Source organism: Ictidomys tridecemlineatus, chromosome 10 (assembly GCF_052094955.1).
Source record: "Ictidomys tridecemlineatus isolate mIctTri1 chromosome 10, mIctTri1.hap1, whole genome shotgun sequence".
NCBI lineage: Eukaryota > Metazoa > Chordata > Mammalia > Rodentia > Sciuridae > Ictidomys > Ictidomys tridecemlineatus.
Genome location: NC_135486.1, coordinates 17,573,366 through 17,588,032, shown reverse-complemented (window position 1 = coordinate 17,588,032; position 14,667 = coordinate 17,573,366). Strand labels below are relative to the sequence as shown.

Here is a 14,667-nt window from a genome sequence, read left to right as displayed (position 1 = left end):
TAATACTTTTAAAAATCTGCCTTATGCCAAGTAGTCTACTGATGTCTGAGTAAAATACTAACACATATGATATCTTGCCTGCCTTGAAGAAGTAAATTTATAAACCCCTTTTAGGCCTTATTTTCTTTTGTCATGTAAGTCAGTTGGAAATGTTAATGAATCCTTTTGTGTGCTTATAGATGTTAGAGTCTCTTCTTTGGAGTGCAGTTCCAACATTGTATCTTAGATTTTAAAATCAAAGTCATTAGGAATTAGCAGTATTAATAGTGTATTTGGTTTTGTTTTTTTTTATTTCTTTCTACTTGCATTCTGTAGAACAACAGTATTTCGAGATAGAAAAGAGGTTATCCCACAGTCAGGAGAGACTTGTAAATGAAACACGTGAGTGCCAAAGCTTGCGGCTTGAGCTAGAGAAACTCAGTAAGTATTTATTTATACCTTTATAAGTATAAGCATTCTTGGAGTGTTGAGGTCTCCAAATACTCTTTGTGTTGTTTGAAAACATTTGCTTACTGTATATGAAAATACTGGTTAAGTATTAGTGTTTTCGTTTATGGTTACATTGATTTTTTTCACTCTTTAAAGACTGCAAGAACACAGGGCTTAATAATCATGAGACCTGGGGTTTTTTTGTTCTTGTTTTGTTTTTTGGTACTGAGTATTGAACCCAGGGGCAATTAACCACTGAGCCGCATCCGTGACCCTTTTTATTTTTTATTTTGAGAGAGAATCTCGCTAAGTTGTTGAGGCTGGCCTCAAACTTTCAATCCTCCTGCCTCAGCCTTCAGAGTCAATTGGTGTGACAGGCGTTCATCACTGCACCCACCAATACCTGAGTTCTAGTTCTGATTTTGCTGTTAAAAGTGGTTTGGCCATATGTAAAACAAAGCAGAGTCTGATGGTTTTAAAAGTAGTAGGCCCACATGGGCTTCTACATAATCAGCTTTACATATCAAATAAGATTTTTAAAGTCATTGAAAAAGCTAAAGCAGTACATAACTGAACAATTGGGGTGATAGAATTATTTTACATTGACAAATTAAAGCCTATTGATTCCATTATTTGACTTCTGTTATTATTTTTATAAACATTTATGAAACTCAGAGTATTTCCTCTTTCAGGCCTAGTTCTTGTGAATGATGGGTAGCCAGTTCTCTTAGTTTTCTTCTATCATTAACTTCTAGATAGTATATAAGATTTTAAATGATGTGTATGTTCTTTTTTTACTATAAAAAAAGCAAATGTCAGGTGACATTTAATAGAGGAAGGGCATAATTAATTCCTTTTAAATATAGCTTGATTTTACTTTAATTTGGAGAAGCAGGAAGCTCATAATCAAGGGAATGTTAAAATTTCAGCTTTCTCTGAAAAATATTCATTGACTCTTTGGGTTTAACGTGTGTTTTAGCTACTCTTAGCACACTCCACTTTTAAAACATGATGTACATAGCTGATGTGTGTTTATATGTGCAGGAGCATAAATAAACTAGATCTGGTTCATCTGTACATAGCTTTTCCTTGACAAAGTAAATAAAAGATCTGTTCATGGGCTGGGGATGTGGCTCAAGCGGTAGCGCGCTCGCCTGGCATGCGTGCGGCCCGGGTTCGATCCTCAGCACCACATACAAACAAAGATGTTGTGTCCACTGAGAACTGAAAAATAAATATTTTAAAAATTTTCTCTCTCTCTTCTCTCTCTGTCTATAAAAAAAAAAGTTCTGTTCATCATGAAAATGGTTGTGTTTATAGCTTTAATTAATCTGGCTGGGTGAGAGTATAGGGGGTAAACCTACACAAAGATCAAATATCTTCTACAATTATGTTTATATTGGGGGGAAGGGTACCAGGGATTGAACTCAGGGGCACTCAACCACTGAGCCACATCCCCAGCTCAATTTTGTATTTTATCAGGGACAGGGTCTCCCTGAGTTGCTTAGCGCCTAACTGTTGCTGAGGCTGGCTTTGAACTCACAAGCCTTCTATATCAGCCTCCCGACTTCTGGGATTACAGGCATGCACCACCGTGCTCAGCTATGTTTGGATTTTTTTATATGAAGATAATTCTAGACCTTTAAGTCTGGAAAGCAGTAAATAAATTAAATCAAATTAAGAAATCTACACTAATTTAGCAGAGTTTTTTCCCCTTTTACAATCAGTGACTTAAATAGAAGTAAAATTTTGAATTGGTAATGATGTGTTGTTCATTAAATTGCTAGCATATAATATAGATATGTTTTGTGGAGGAAGTTCCAAAAAATATATTACTCATAATTATCTGCATTTTTTTTAGGAGAGAAACTGTAAGGAAAGAGCATTATGAAGTAGATATTAGGGAATAATCATTAAATATCAAGCATAATTTCTTCTTCCATGTTAAAGCAAGTCTTTAGAGTAATAGGTGTGGAATTGGCAAATGTCTTTTATTATGATTTACTCAATGTATTTTATTTGTTTAAATGATTTTTTGTCTTGATCTATCATTTTTACTTGATTTTCTCATTTATAAATTAGTTATGATGTAGTTTTGTATAACATATGTTGGTTTCTTCAGAAGATGGTGAAAAATAAGGAAATTGATAACTGTATGTTTTCACTGCAGTCATTGGTAGAATTATTACACATTTGATTTTGGACATTGAATAGCATATTCAAAATTTTTGTCTAAAACAGTAAATTTGATATAAAGACCAATCTAGAATGTGTTTACAACTCCATCTTTCTGGGTTTCAATTTCTTTATTTTAAAAAAGTATAAGCATGGCAGCTGGATGGAAACACTCATTGCAAGATTCAAGCTGACGTACATATGTTCAAAATTTTCTCTTATCTAGACAGTCAATTGAAGGCACTAACTGAGAAAAACAAAGAACTTGAAATTGCTCAGGATCGAAACATTTCCATTCAGGTAAAAGATATTTCTATGTATAAAGTTAATTGTTAATATTCTCAAGGAAGGTTTCTGTTTATTAGATGTTAGTGATAAAATATGTCCAACTAGGAGAAGCTACCAACAAAAACAAGAGTATACAGATTTTCTAGTTGGATATTTTTGTGTTATTTTGACAGATTGTGAATTTCTTTTATTCAATAAAAAGTCTATAAAGTGTATTATTCCAAATGTTTTGATCTAGTTGGTTTTTAAGTGGAACCACATTGATAATCATTTCCTTAAAGCAGTGATAAGAATAACATTGAATTTGATTGTAACTATTACTGACCATTTTGTTTAACATAGTCAAGCCCAATGCTTCTTTAATCAGATCAAACTTTGAACTATTAACATTTCTTTCTTAAGATTTGCATTTGAAGGGCTGGGGAGATAGCCCAGTTGGTAGAGTGCTTGCCTTGCATGCACAAGGCCCTGGGTTCAATCCCCAGCACCACACACACACACACACACACACACACACACACACACACACACACACCCCTCTAAAAGAAGAAGAAAAAGATTTGCATTTGATTGAGGGGGATGGTCAAAGGTATTTCTTTCACATCTTTGAAAGAAAGACAAAATTCCACTCCCAGAATCAGTAGGAACATAAAAGTCCCATGACATAGCTAGAAATAATTTCACAAGAAATGCAAACTTAAATATTAAGGAAATTAAAACACACTACTGAAAGTGCACCTTTATAAATGGAGATATAGCATGTTCCAAATTTATACATGTTGGTTAAAAGTATTTTGACTCTAAAATCCAAATGGGATAGGTTGAAATTTGGTATCATGGCTCTGAAGGAGATTTGGGGAAAAACATGTAGTAATAACTAGAATAATTCTGAAAAAGAAATATCAGTTTCAAAGTACTTGGCTAGTCATGTTAAAATGTTTCACAAAGCTAAGATCATTGAAATTTTATGACGTTGGTATAAGAATGAGCATAAAGAACAATATATTTCTGAAGTACAACCCAATACAGAGGAAAGCTGCCATCAGTTCTTCATGAATCTGATAAAAAATATGTGCACAGTACAGAAAAACTAGGCAAACAAATTAAATTCGGGGAAAAAAAAGTTTTTAAATTGAAGTAGAAAGCAATTCTTTTTTTTTTTTTTTTCTTCACCTTTTAAAAATGTCTCCATTATAGTTATATGTACTGACGGGATTGGTAGCCCCTATTGTAAGTGCACAGGATACATAATATAACAATACAACTTGGCCAATATCACTCCCCAGCACTAATACCCTCCCTCCCCACTTCCCAAGCCTTGGTCCCTCCACTGACCTCTTTTTGATTTTCACGAGATCCACCCTCAGCTTTCTTTTCCTCTTTCCTTTCTAGCTTTCACATACAAGAGTAACATAACCCTTAACCTTCTGTTGATTTATTTAAGTTAACATAATGTTCCCTAGTTCCATTCATTTTCCTACAATTGTTATCATTTCATTTTTCTTTATGGCTGAATAAAACTCCATTGTATATATGTGCCACATCTTCTTTATCCATTCATCCATTGATGGATGGTTGGTTCCATAGGTTTGCTATTGTGAATTGTGCTGTTATAAATGTGGATAGGCATTTATCATTATAGTATGACAACTTTCATTCTTCAGGTTAAATAAATACCACAGTGGTATAGCTGGGTCATGTAGTGGTTCTACCCTATCCTACTAAGGAACCTCCATACTGATTTCCATAGTGCCTATACTGATTTTTCAGTTCCACAAACAGTATAAAAGTATTTGATTTTCTCCACATCCTCTCCAGCATTTATTATTATTTGTACTCTTTTGTGGGGGGTGGATACCCGAGATTGAATTTGGGCACTCAAACACTGAGCCACATCCCTAATCCCTGCTGCTTTTTTTTTTTTTTTTTTTTTGTATTTTTATTTAGAAACAAGGTCTCATTGAGTTGCTTAGTGCCTCACTGTTACTGAGGCTGGCTTTGAACTCATGATCCTCCTGCCTTAGCCTCCCTAGCACTGGGATTACCGGCGTGCACCACCACGGCCCCTTATTTGTATTCTTTTTTTTTTTTTTTAACTAAAATTTTTTATAGCTTTATTCATTATGTGGTGCTAAGGTTTGAACCCAGGACCTCTCAGGTACTAGGCAAGTGCTGTACCACTGAGCCACAACCCACCCCTTATTTGTGTTCTTGATGACTGCATTCTGACTGGTGTGAGGTGAAATCTTAGTTTTGATTTGCATTTTCCCATTTGTAAATAATAGACATTTTTTCATATGTTTGTTGGCCATTTGTATTTCTTCTTTTCTTTTAAAAAGTGTCTGTTTCATTCATTTTTCCCTTTTATGAATTGGGTTATTTAACTTTTTTGGTGTAAAGTTTTTGACTTCTTATATTTACTAGGTAATAATCCTCTGTCAAGAGTAGTTAGCAAAGATTTTCTCCCATTCTGGTAGCTTCTCTTCACATACATAATTGTTTCCTTTGCTGTGCAGAAATTTTAATGCTATCTCATTTATTAACTGTTGGCATTGTTTCCTGGGCTTTAGGGATCCTGTTGAGAAAGTCATTGCCTTTGCCTAAAAGCTAAAGCATTGACCCTATATTTTCTTCTAATAATTGTGTAGTTTCTGGTCTAATTCCTGATCCATTTTGAATTGATTTTTGTGCAGGGTTAGAGATAGGTGTCTAGTTCATCCTTTTACATGCGGATAACCAGTTTTTCCAGCACCATTTGTTAAAAAGGCTGTCCTTTCTCCAGTGTATGTTTTTGGCGCCTTTGTCAAGGATCAGATGTCTGTATCTGTGTAAGTTTTTCTCAGTGTCTTCTATTCTGTACCATTGGTCTATGTGACTATTTTTATGCCGGAACCATGCAGTTACTGTATCTGGGTAGTATAATTTGAAGTCAGGTATTGTAAGGCTTCTAGCATTTCTTTTTTGACTTAGAATTTCTTTGACTATTCTGTGTCTTTTATTCTTCCCAAATGAATTTTAGGACTGTGTTTTCTAGTTCTGTGGAAGAATGTCAGTGGTATTTTAATAGGGATTGCACTGAATCGGTGTATTGTTTTGGTAGTGACCATTTTAACAATATTAATTCTGCCCAACCATGAACATGGGAGGTCTTTTCTACTTATTCCTAGGTTTCTTTTGTTTTTGTTTTGTTTTTGAAGTTATTGTGAATGGATTTCTTTTCCTGATTTCTGTCTCAGCAGATTCATTGTTGATATATTGGAAAACTATTGACTTTTTCGTATGTTGATTTCATAATCTGCTACGTTGCCAAACACATTTACTAGCTCTAGCAGTCTTTCAGTGGAGTTTTTGAATCTTCTAGGTATAGGATCGTATCATCTACAAACAGTAATAATTTGACTTCTTCCTTCCCTATTTTTATCCCTTTTATTTTCTTCTCTTACCTAATTGCTCTGGCTAGAATTTCTAGCACTCTATTGAACAGGAGTGGTAAGAGTGGACATCCCTGTTTTCTCCCAGATTTTAAAGGAAATGCTTTCAGTTTTTCCCCATTTACTATGAGGTTTGTTTGGGATTTTTACATAGAGTATTTATAACTTGTTTAAGTACTTAGCTAAAAAAGTGACACCAGAAAAATGTTTCCCATATTAAAAAGTGAAATCAGAATATTGGGATTGTGAATGTATTTTAAACTTTTTGGAATATAAGCTATAAGAGAAAACATTTTGAACTGTAGCTAATGTTAACTAAAGTGATAATTTCACCTTCAAGTCCCTGTATTACTGCTCAACCTTGTTTTCTCAAATTTATTATTTGGTTTACAGAGCCAATTTACAAGAACAAAGGAAGAATTAGAAGCTGAGAAAAGAGACTTAATTAGAACCAATGAGAGACTATCTCAAGAACTTGAGTATTTAACAGGTAATGTAGAAATGTTTAGTCATCTTCTTTCCTTTCCCTGTGATAGTGCTGGGAATTAACACTATGTGTTTCTGTTGCTGATGTTTCTTTATTATTGCTGTGTAATTCAAGGAATTATAAATTAGGACAATGTAATTTAATCAGGGTAATGTATCCTGTTATTTTTCTTTCTCATTTATCTATAAGCAATTATCAAAACTTTGAAGAAGTGTCTAGAAAATGCCCAAAAGAGAAACATCCCAAAATAGTGGTCAAAATAGTGGTGATCTGGATCAAGATTGCATATACATTCTTTGACATACAAAGATCTTTGTTAATTGTAATGCTATTTGTAGTATCAGATTGCTCCCCCCACCCCACCTTTTTTTTTCTGGATAGTACTAGAGATTAAATTCAGGGTTTCTCACATGCTGGTCAAGAGCCTGAAAGCTTTCAAAAGATATGTGTAGAATCTAAATTCCCTTATTTTTTTCAGACATCCTTTCAATTCATAAGTGTTTAATATTAGAACTTTAAAAGAAAACCTGTATTTAAAAGCAGACTAAAGGGAATTTAGGTCACAGGAATATAAAATACATGAACATAGAATAAACCATGCTATGTATACAGTTGATATACTTTGGTGAACATGAATTTTAAACAGTTAATGGTATTGTGTTCCTTTTTAAAACGGTTTTTTAAAATTCTTATTTCCTTATAATAAGGGAAAGATTTTCACATATTCATGTTGCTATATAGTAATAATCAACCAGAGAACTAAACTTTTTCAGTATGAGAGAACAGTCACTTCAGAGTGTTTATTGATAATGGTGATCAGCTAATAGTAATTAGAGTTAAAGAAATATTTTCATAAAACCCTAGATATTAGGGAATCAAATGCATATATTATGGCTATTTTCAGTAGAAAGTTTTTATATTTACTATTGCTTTTTAACCTAAATATTAATAGCTCTTTGGGTATATATCTGGAACATTAAGGTTAATATTCCATATTTAGGGCTGGCGTGTGGCTCAGTGGTAGATAGAGTACTTGCCTAGGATACATGAGGCACTGGTTCAATCCCCAGCACCACATTTAAAAAAAAAAAAAACCTAAATAATTATTCAATATTTACCTTAAGTAGTATATTTAAATAATTTGTATAAATAATGTGTTTGATAGGTAGACAGATTTTGTTTCTTTATAATATATTCATTAAAATTAAATTTGTAATTAAATATTACAGAAACAAGTTGAAATAGGGAAGTTGAGACCTACTTGCTCTATGTTAGAGATTTATATCCTGTAGATTTTTTAGATGTTTGGTTCTTGTTATTTAACAAGTCATTATTTTCAAATTTTCACATGACCTTTCTAGAGGATTTTAAACGTTTAAATGAAAAGCTAAAAGAAAGCAATACGACGAAGGGTGAACTTCAGTTAAAACTGGATGAACTTCAAGCTTCTGATGTTTCTGTTAAGGCAAGTAATAAATAATTCCTAGTGCACAAAGTAAGTTTTGCATAAAACTCACCTAAATTTAAAATATAGGCAAGTTGTCCATAACATTATTAAAAGCTGTGTTTTGTTTTTAATTCAAGGAATTACACATTAGGGCAATTTAAATTTGAAATTTAAGTTGTTGTGGTTCTTTGTTTTCTATTATTTAAGAATACGTGTGAATACTTATTTTTGTTCTAAAATAAAATTCTGCTGTATCCCTTAGCCACAGACAAAACTCTTGAATAACCATATATTATTTTTAACTAAACATTATTTCTCAATTTCTTTAGTATCGAGAAAAACGTTTGGAGCAAGAAAAGGAATTGCTACGTAATCAAAATAAATGGCTGAATACAGAGTTGAAAACCAAAACTGATGAACTTCTGGCCCTTGGAAGAGAAAAAGGAAATGAAATTCTAGAGCTTAAGTGTAATCTTGAAAACAAGAAAGAAGAGGTAAATAAATAAAATTACATTTCTCTTTATATTGGATATCACATTTATGTGTCAGTTTATTAATAGTGGACCTAATTATTTGTTATATATGACTAATGGTCAAATGTGGAGGGTGTAACTTATTAATACTTAGCCTATAAAAATAACAAATTGCATCTAAATAAAGAATTTATGGGGCTAGGATTGTGGCTCAGTGGTAGAGTGCTTGCTTAGCATATGTGAGGCACTGGTTTGATTTTTAGCACTACATATAAATATGTAAAATACAGATCTATTGACAACTAAAAATATTTTAAAAAGAAAGGAATTTATGATTTTTATGACTCTTGATACCATCATCTGTCTTTTAAAATATCTTTCTTTCCTAAGTTGCATGTTTAAGAAATGGTTTTTGAGTTTTGTGAATTAAATCCAAACATTTTAGCCCATGAGCTGTTATGTTTCATTTTCTTCAATATACATATGCATACCTTGTGTAAATTACCTTTTTTGAATGTATGTACAGAGGGGAGAGGTTTGCTCTTGCTTGGTGGTATAAACATCAAATTCATTTTAGTTAATGACATCCCCTCCCTGTTTCTAGGTTTCTAGACTGGAAGAACAGATGAATGGTTTAAAAACATCAAATGAGCATCTTCAAAAGCATGTAGAGGATCTATTGACCAAATTAAAGGAGGTATAGATGACTACTATAAAGATCTATTTCTTTTACAGAACTATTAAGAACTTAAGAAGCTGTTATTTTATAAAATGAGGACGTATTTTTAACTTTCTCTGTTACCATAAAATTACCAGAAGTCTAAATGGTATAGCTAAGTAAATAAAATCACTTGTTAAAATTGGGATTTTTTTCCCTTCAGGCCAAAGAACAACAGGCCAGTATGGAAGAGAAATTCCACAATGAATTAAATGCTCACATAAAGCTGTCTAATCTATACAAGGTAAGGCTTCCACAACATATGTTGGTACCCTAATGTAAGATTATTGACTGGTAGGTAACTTTTTTCTCCTTGACTTTTAGAGTGCTGCTGATGACTCAGAAGCAAAGAGCAATGAGCTAACTCGGGCAGTGGATGAACTACACAGACTTTTGAAAGAAGCTGGAGAAGGTAAGTGCTTCCAGTTATGGGAAGATTATTGTTTATGAGAGAAAGGTATGTTTTTTTTTAATTTTGTTTAGGTAATTGGCATTAGAAGTCAGGCTTTCTTTTATTAAAAACAAAATTTAGTACAGAAGAAAGATCCTTGGATTAGGAAAATTAGAATTATATTTTAAAGCAAATAGTGTATTTGAAAATATAGATAGCATTCATGTAGTAATTCTTATTTTGTAAGTGAAAACTCTTTTAAGTTATCCATAGCGTATTGTAAGGTCTTTTATTGCCTTAAATTCTTGCTTTTTCTTCTTAATAACATGTATTTATAGTTGTTGTTCTGTATCTGCAGGGATTGGTTCTGCAACCCCTCAAGGATATTAAAATTTGAGGATGCACCAATGTCTTATTTGAGATGGTGTAGTGTTTGCATGTAACCTACACAAATCCTTTTGTTTATTTTTGGTGGAACTGGACCTTTTGCATGTTTTTGTGTAGTATTAGGGATTGAACCCAGGTGCTAGTCACCTGGTCTTAAATATTTTCAATCCTTGAATTGAATTCATGGTGCAGAATTCAGTGATATGGTGAGTCAACAGTGTTTAGGTTCTATTCCAGTCATTTTCTGTATTGAAACCAGACATATATTACAGCTACTTTTTTACCATTTAAGTCCTCATGTTTTCCTTCTGGGTATAAGACATCAAAAGGAGAAAGAGACTCATTAGGCAAAGACATTTCAGGGATTCTAAGTAGAGTAATGAGGTACAGTAGATAATTGTCAGTTATAGCCTCTTTAGAAATTAACTGTTGTCTACTGAAGGGAAAATGACTATTCTCTTATAGTTTATGAACTGTAAGTCTTTAATTATATATTTGGTTATTCTCTCTTTAAAAATGCTTTTAGCCAACAAAGCAACACAAGATCATCTTGTAGAAGTGGAAGAATCTAAAGATAAAATGGAAAAAGAAATGCTTGAGAAAATAGGGAAATTGGAGAAGGAATTAGAAAATGCAAATGACTTGCTTTCTGCCACTAAACGTAAAGGTATGGCTGATAACGTGCTGTTTATTCCTTGAAGTACTAAAACTTGTCTTCATAATAGTTTAATTACACTAAATTATGACAGTATTTATCTGTCATTCTGTCATGTAAGAAACTATCACGTTATACAATTAGAATGTTTTACTTTAAAAAGAATTATCTATATCTTTCCTGAGCCATCAGATATAAATATTATTTGATCAATTTCTATATTGGGTGTCAATTCTCAGGGCACTTAGTGTTACTGTAATTATTGTGATTCTTAGAATTGGGTTGTGTCACGTGACTTTGGGTTCTCATTTTTTAAATTTTTTCATAGGAATTAATAATTGATATGTGATAGTTCCTTTCACTTATCCTTTGCTTCATTTTAAAAAGTTATTAATAATCCTGGTATGGTGGTATATATCTGTAATCCTAGCAGCTCAGGAGGCTGAGGCAGGAGGATCAAAAGCTTAAGGCCAATCCGGACAACTTAGTGAGACTGTCTCAATATTAAAGGGGCTGGGGATATAGCTCAGTTGTAAAGCACCCCTGTTTCAGTCCTCAGGATCATAAGAAATAAAAATAAGAAAATTATACTAGATTTTTATGTGTGTTGGCACAGGAGCTATACTATCTGAAGAAGAGCTCGCCGCTATGTCTCCCACTGCAGCAGCTGTAGCTAAGATAGTGAAACCTGGCATGAAATTAACTGAGGTAAGAATGTCATTAAATCTTGTTATTTTTGGTAGACTACATACTCCTATTATTCAGCTTCAATTTGAAACAACTCATCTACTTTCAGCTGTATAATGCTTATGTGGAAACTCAGGATCAGTTGCTTTTGGAGAAACTAGAGAACAAAAGAATTAATAAATACCTAGATGAAATAGTGAAAGAAGTTGAAGCCAAAGCACCAATTTTGAAACGCCAGCGTGAGGAATATGAACGTGCACAGAAAGCCGTGGCAAGTTTGTCTGTTAAGCTTGAACAAGCGATGAAGGTTGGTTCCACTCCTAAATTTTAGTTGCATTAAAAAAAAAAATTTATTAGATAGGTATTTCTTGAGATATTTGAGTCAGAAAAAGCTAAATATACTTTTGATATAGTAATTAAACATTTTGAAGCTTCTTACTACATTATTAAATACTTTTAGTTATAAGATGTTCTACCTTCAGTTAAAATTGCTATAGCCTTTCACGTTTTTTAAGGCATTTGATATGTTTTCTTTAGGATTCTCTAGTGGAGGATAATAGCCAATCTTCTTGGACTGCTTTTAAAATAACAATCTGTTTGTAATAGAACTCTTCTAAGTTTCGCCTGATCATTCTTTCTCAGATGGTTTTGATAGCCTATCTAGTAATGCTAATGTTGTTTGAATATAGGTAAGAACTTTTTAATACCATTTCATAATTTGGCATATTTTTTTTAAAAAGAGAGAGAGAGGAGAGAGAATTTTTAATATATATATATATATATATATATATTTTTTTTTTTTTTTTTTAAATTTTTGGCGGACACAACATCTTTGTATGTGGTGCCGGGCCGCATGCATGCCAGGCGAGCACGCTACCACTTGATCCACCTCCCCAGCCCCTTGGAATATTTTTATATACATTATTTTGTTACTCCTTGTATACAGAAAAATTCAAGGAAATTCATCAATACCCTTCTAAAGATTTTTAACTTGATGAAGTGTTTATACTCTAATGTTTTGCCTTTTTAAGAGTATACCTAGTAATGGTACTGAGGGATGTCTATAAGATTTATTAAATGACTTCATTGCAGAAATTCATATAAATGAATTTGTATCTGCCATTCTAAACTGATAAATTTCTTGTTGTTTTTGGAGAATACAAGTAAATTATATCTTTAATTCAAAATTAAGTCATGGCTGCTATTATAATTTAAAAGTCAGTTTAAAGCCATTTATATTATGTCTAATGATCTCTTTCTTCTGAATCAAAGTAAGTCTTTAAAATCTTGATCTGATGGGATACTGACTTTCTGACAACCCCCCTCCCATCATATTTTATCCCCTCATTCCTGCTGCATGGTTTGGAAAAGGGGTCAAATGGGTCCAGTTAAATCTGTCACTTTCTCTGTGTTGAGGATGTTTGCCTGGAGCTCTTTTTGTTTGAAAAGTGGGTGCTGAGATAGAGTGGCTTAAGAATTAGAACAGTAGCTGATTATTGTGGATAAACTGTTTGTTCCTTCATTAATATACAATGTGTTAATTAAAATCTTTAAATAGTTTTTATAACTGCTAAGGAATTTAAAACCTTTGCCCTGAACTGTGAGTGATAGTGTAATATGAAACTTTTTACAAAGCACAGCATGTATCTTCAGCCATATGTTTACTTTTGATGTTTATTTCCAGATAACCAGTGTAATAATGTTTATCATAGATTTTGAGGGCATTAATGTGTCATCATATTGGTAATACATTATGAATTGATGTGGTTTATATGATTGTAGTCAATGAATTGGTGAAGTAGATAATTTTCCATTGTTTTCATAGTGACACTATAATGATAAACATTTGTAATATTGAGAAATGGCATGTTCGTATCTATATACAATTTCTCTTTTTTGAAGGCTACTGTATCATGTAGAATATTTATTTTATAAATTGATTAATACGGTATTTTAGCAATGTATATTTTAGTTATTCACATGCTTACTTTATTTGTAAGAATCCTAGAAGGAAGTATAGAATTTTCACTTAGGTTTACATTTTAAAGGAAATTCAGCGATTGCAGGAGGACACTGATAAAGCCAATAAACATTCATCTGTACTTGAAAGAGACAATCAGAGAATGGAAATACAAATAAAAGATCTTTCACAACAGGTTAGAATATTTTGTTTCCTTTTTTCTTTCTTTCTTTCTTTAAATACCAGCTATCTGGTATTAATAAGGTTTTAATTGGTTTGAAGATATCTAAGAATTACCACACAAGAAATTCTGAAAAACTGAGAATACTACTCTAGCAGAGTTATAGCCCAGTCATTATTTCTTCATATCTCCTCTCTATTTTTTCAGGTGTTTGATAAATTTTTAAATTTTATATACTCTCTATAAGTATACAAATAATTCAAAGATAAGTAAAAATTTTTCTCCAATTCTCACCATTCCCATACACCCCCATCTCCTAGAGTGTAAGTAATATTCTAATCTAATGAATATTCTTTCATATCCTTGTTATATCTAAAAACATATATCTAATAAGCATATATAAACATGTAAAATTTGTATTTACTGAAATAAAATACTATATGCATTACTCTGTTGCTTTACTTATTAAAGAGACACAGTTTCACTATATTACCTACATTGACCCTGATCTCCTGGGCTTAAGTAATCTGTCTTAACTTCCTGAGTAGTTATGATTATAGGTGTGTAACACCAGGCCCAGCTTACTGGTTTGGGGTTTTTAATTTGTTTCTTTTTCTTTCTTAATGAACAAGTTAGTAAATGTAGGGCTATTTCATAGTATACACGTAGCATGCATTTATAAAAATTTCATTCGGATTTCATAAATACATTTTTGGTTAAAAATCTGTTTTACATGCTTGTCCTCTGCCCTGTCATACAACATATACATAAACACAAATTAGATACATTTTACTGTGGGTTTTTTGTTTGTTATTGTTGTTTTACAGAAATGGGGCTATATTTCAGAATTGTGATTCACAAATTTTTAATAAATAACAGCTTTTATTATATATTTTAAAACAAATTTATTCCATTAAAATTTTCTATACTTAGATTTTAAAAGCTTTATGGTTCACAT

The 14,667-nt window shown here is 32.3% G+C and overlaps 1 protein-coding gene across 2 annotated transcripts in view; it reads left to right on the top strand.

Annotated features, from left to right (window-relative positions):
• Window positions 1-14,667, top strand: part of Tpr (translocated promoter region, nuclear basket protein) — a 60,682-nt gene that overhangs the window by 1,866 nt on the left and 44,149 nt on the right. For both annotated transcript variants that reach the window (XM_040276979.2, XM_013356167.3), the window contains exons 3-14: window positions 316-420; window positions 2,831-2,904; window positions 6,717-6,813; window positions 8,172-8,275; window positions 8,587-8,751; window positions 9,335-9,427; window positions 9,612-9,692; window positions 9,773-9,860; window positions 10,753-10,893; window positions 11,498-11,589; window positions 11,678-11,875; window positions 13,617-13,724. In XM_040276979.2, coding sequence (XP_040132913.2) covers window positions 316-420; window positions 2,831-2,904; window positions 6,717-6,813; window positions 8,172-8,275; window positions 8,587-8,751; window positions 9,335-9,427; window positions 9,612-9,692; window positions 9,773-9,860; window positions 10,753-10,893; window positions 11,498-11,589; window positions 11,678-11,875; window positions 13,617-13,724 — 1,346 coding nt within the window. The remainder of the gene's footprint in view (window positions 1-315; window positions 421-2,830; window positions 2,905-6,716; window positions 6,814-8,171; window positions 8,276-8,586; window positions 8,752-9,334; window positions 9,428-9,611; window positions 9,693-9,772; window positions 9,861-10,752; window positions 10,894-11,497; window positions 11,590-11,677; window positions 11,876-13,616; window positions 13,725-14,667) is intronic.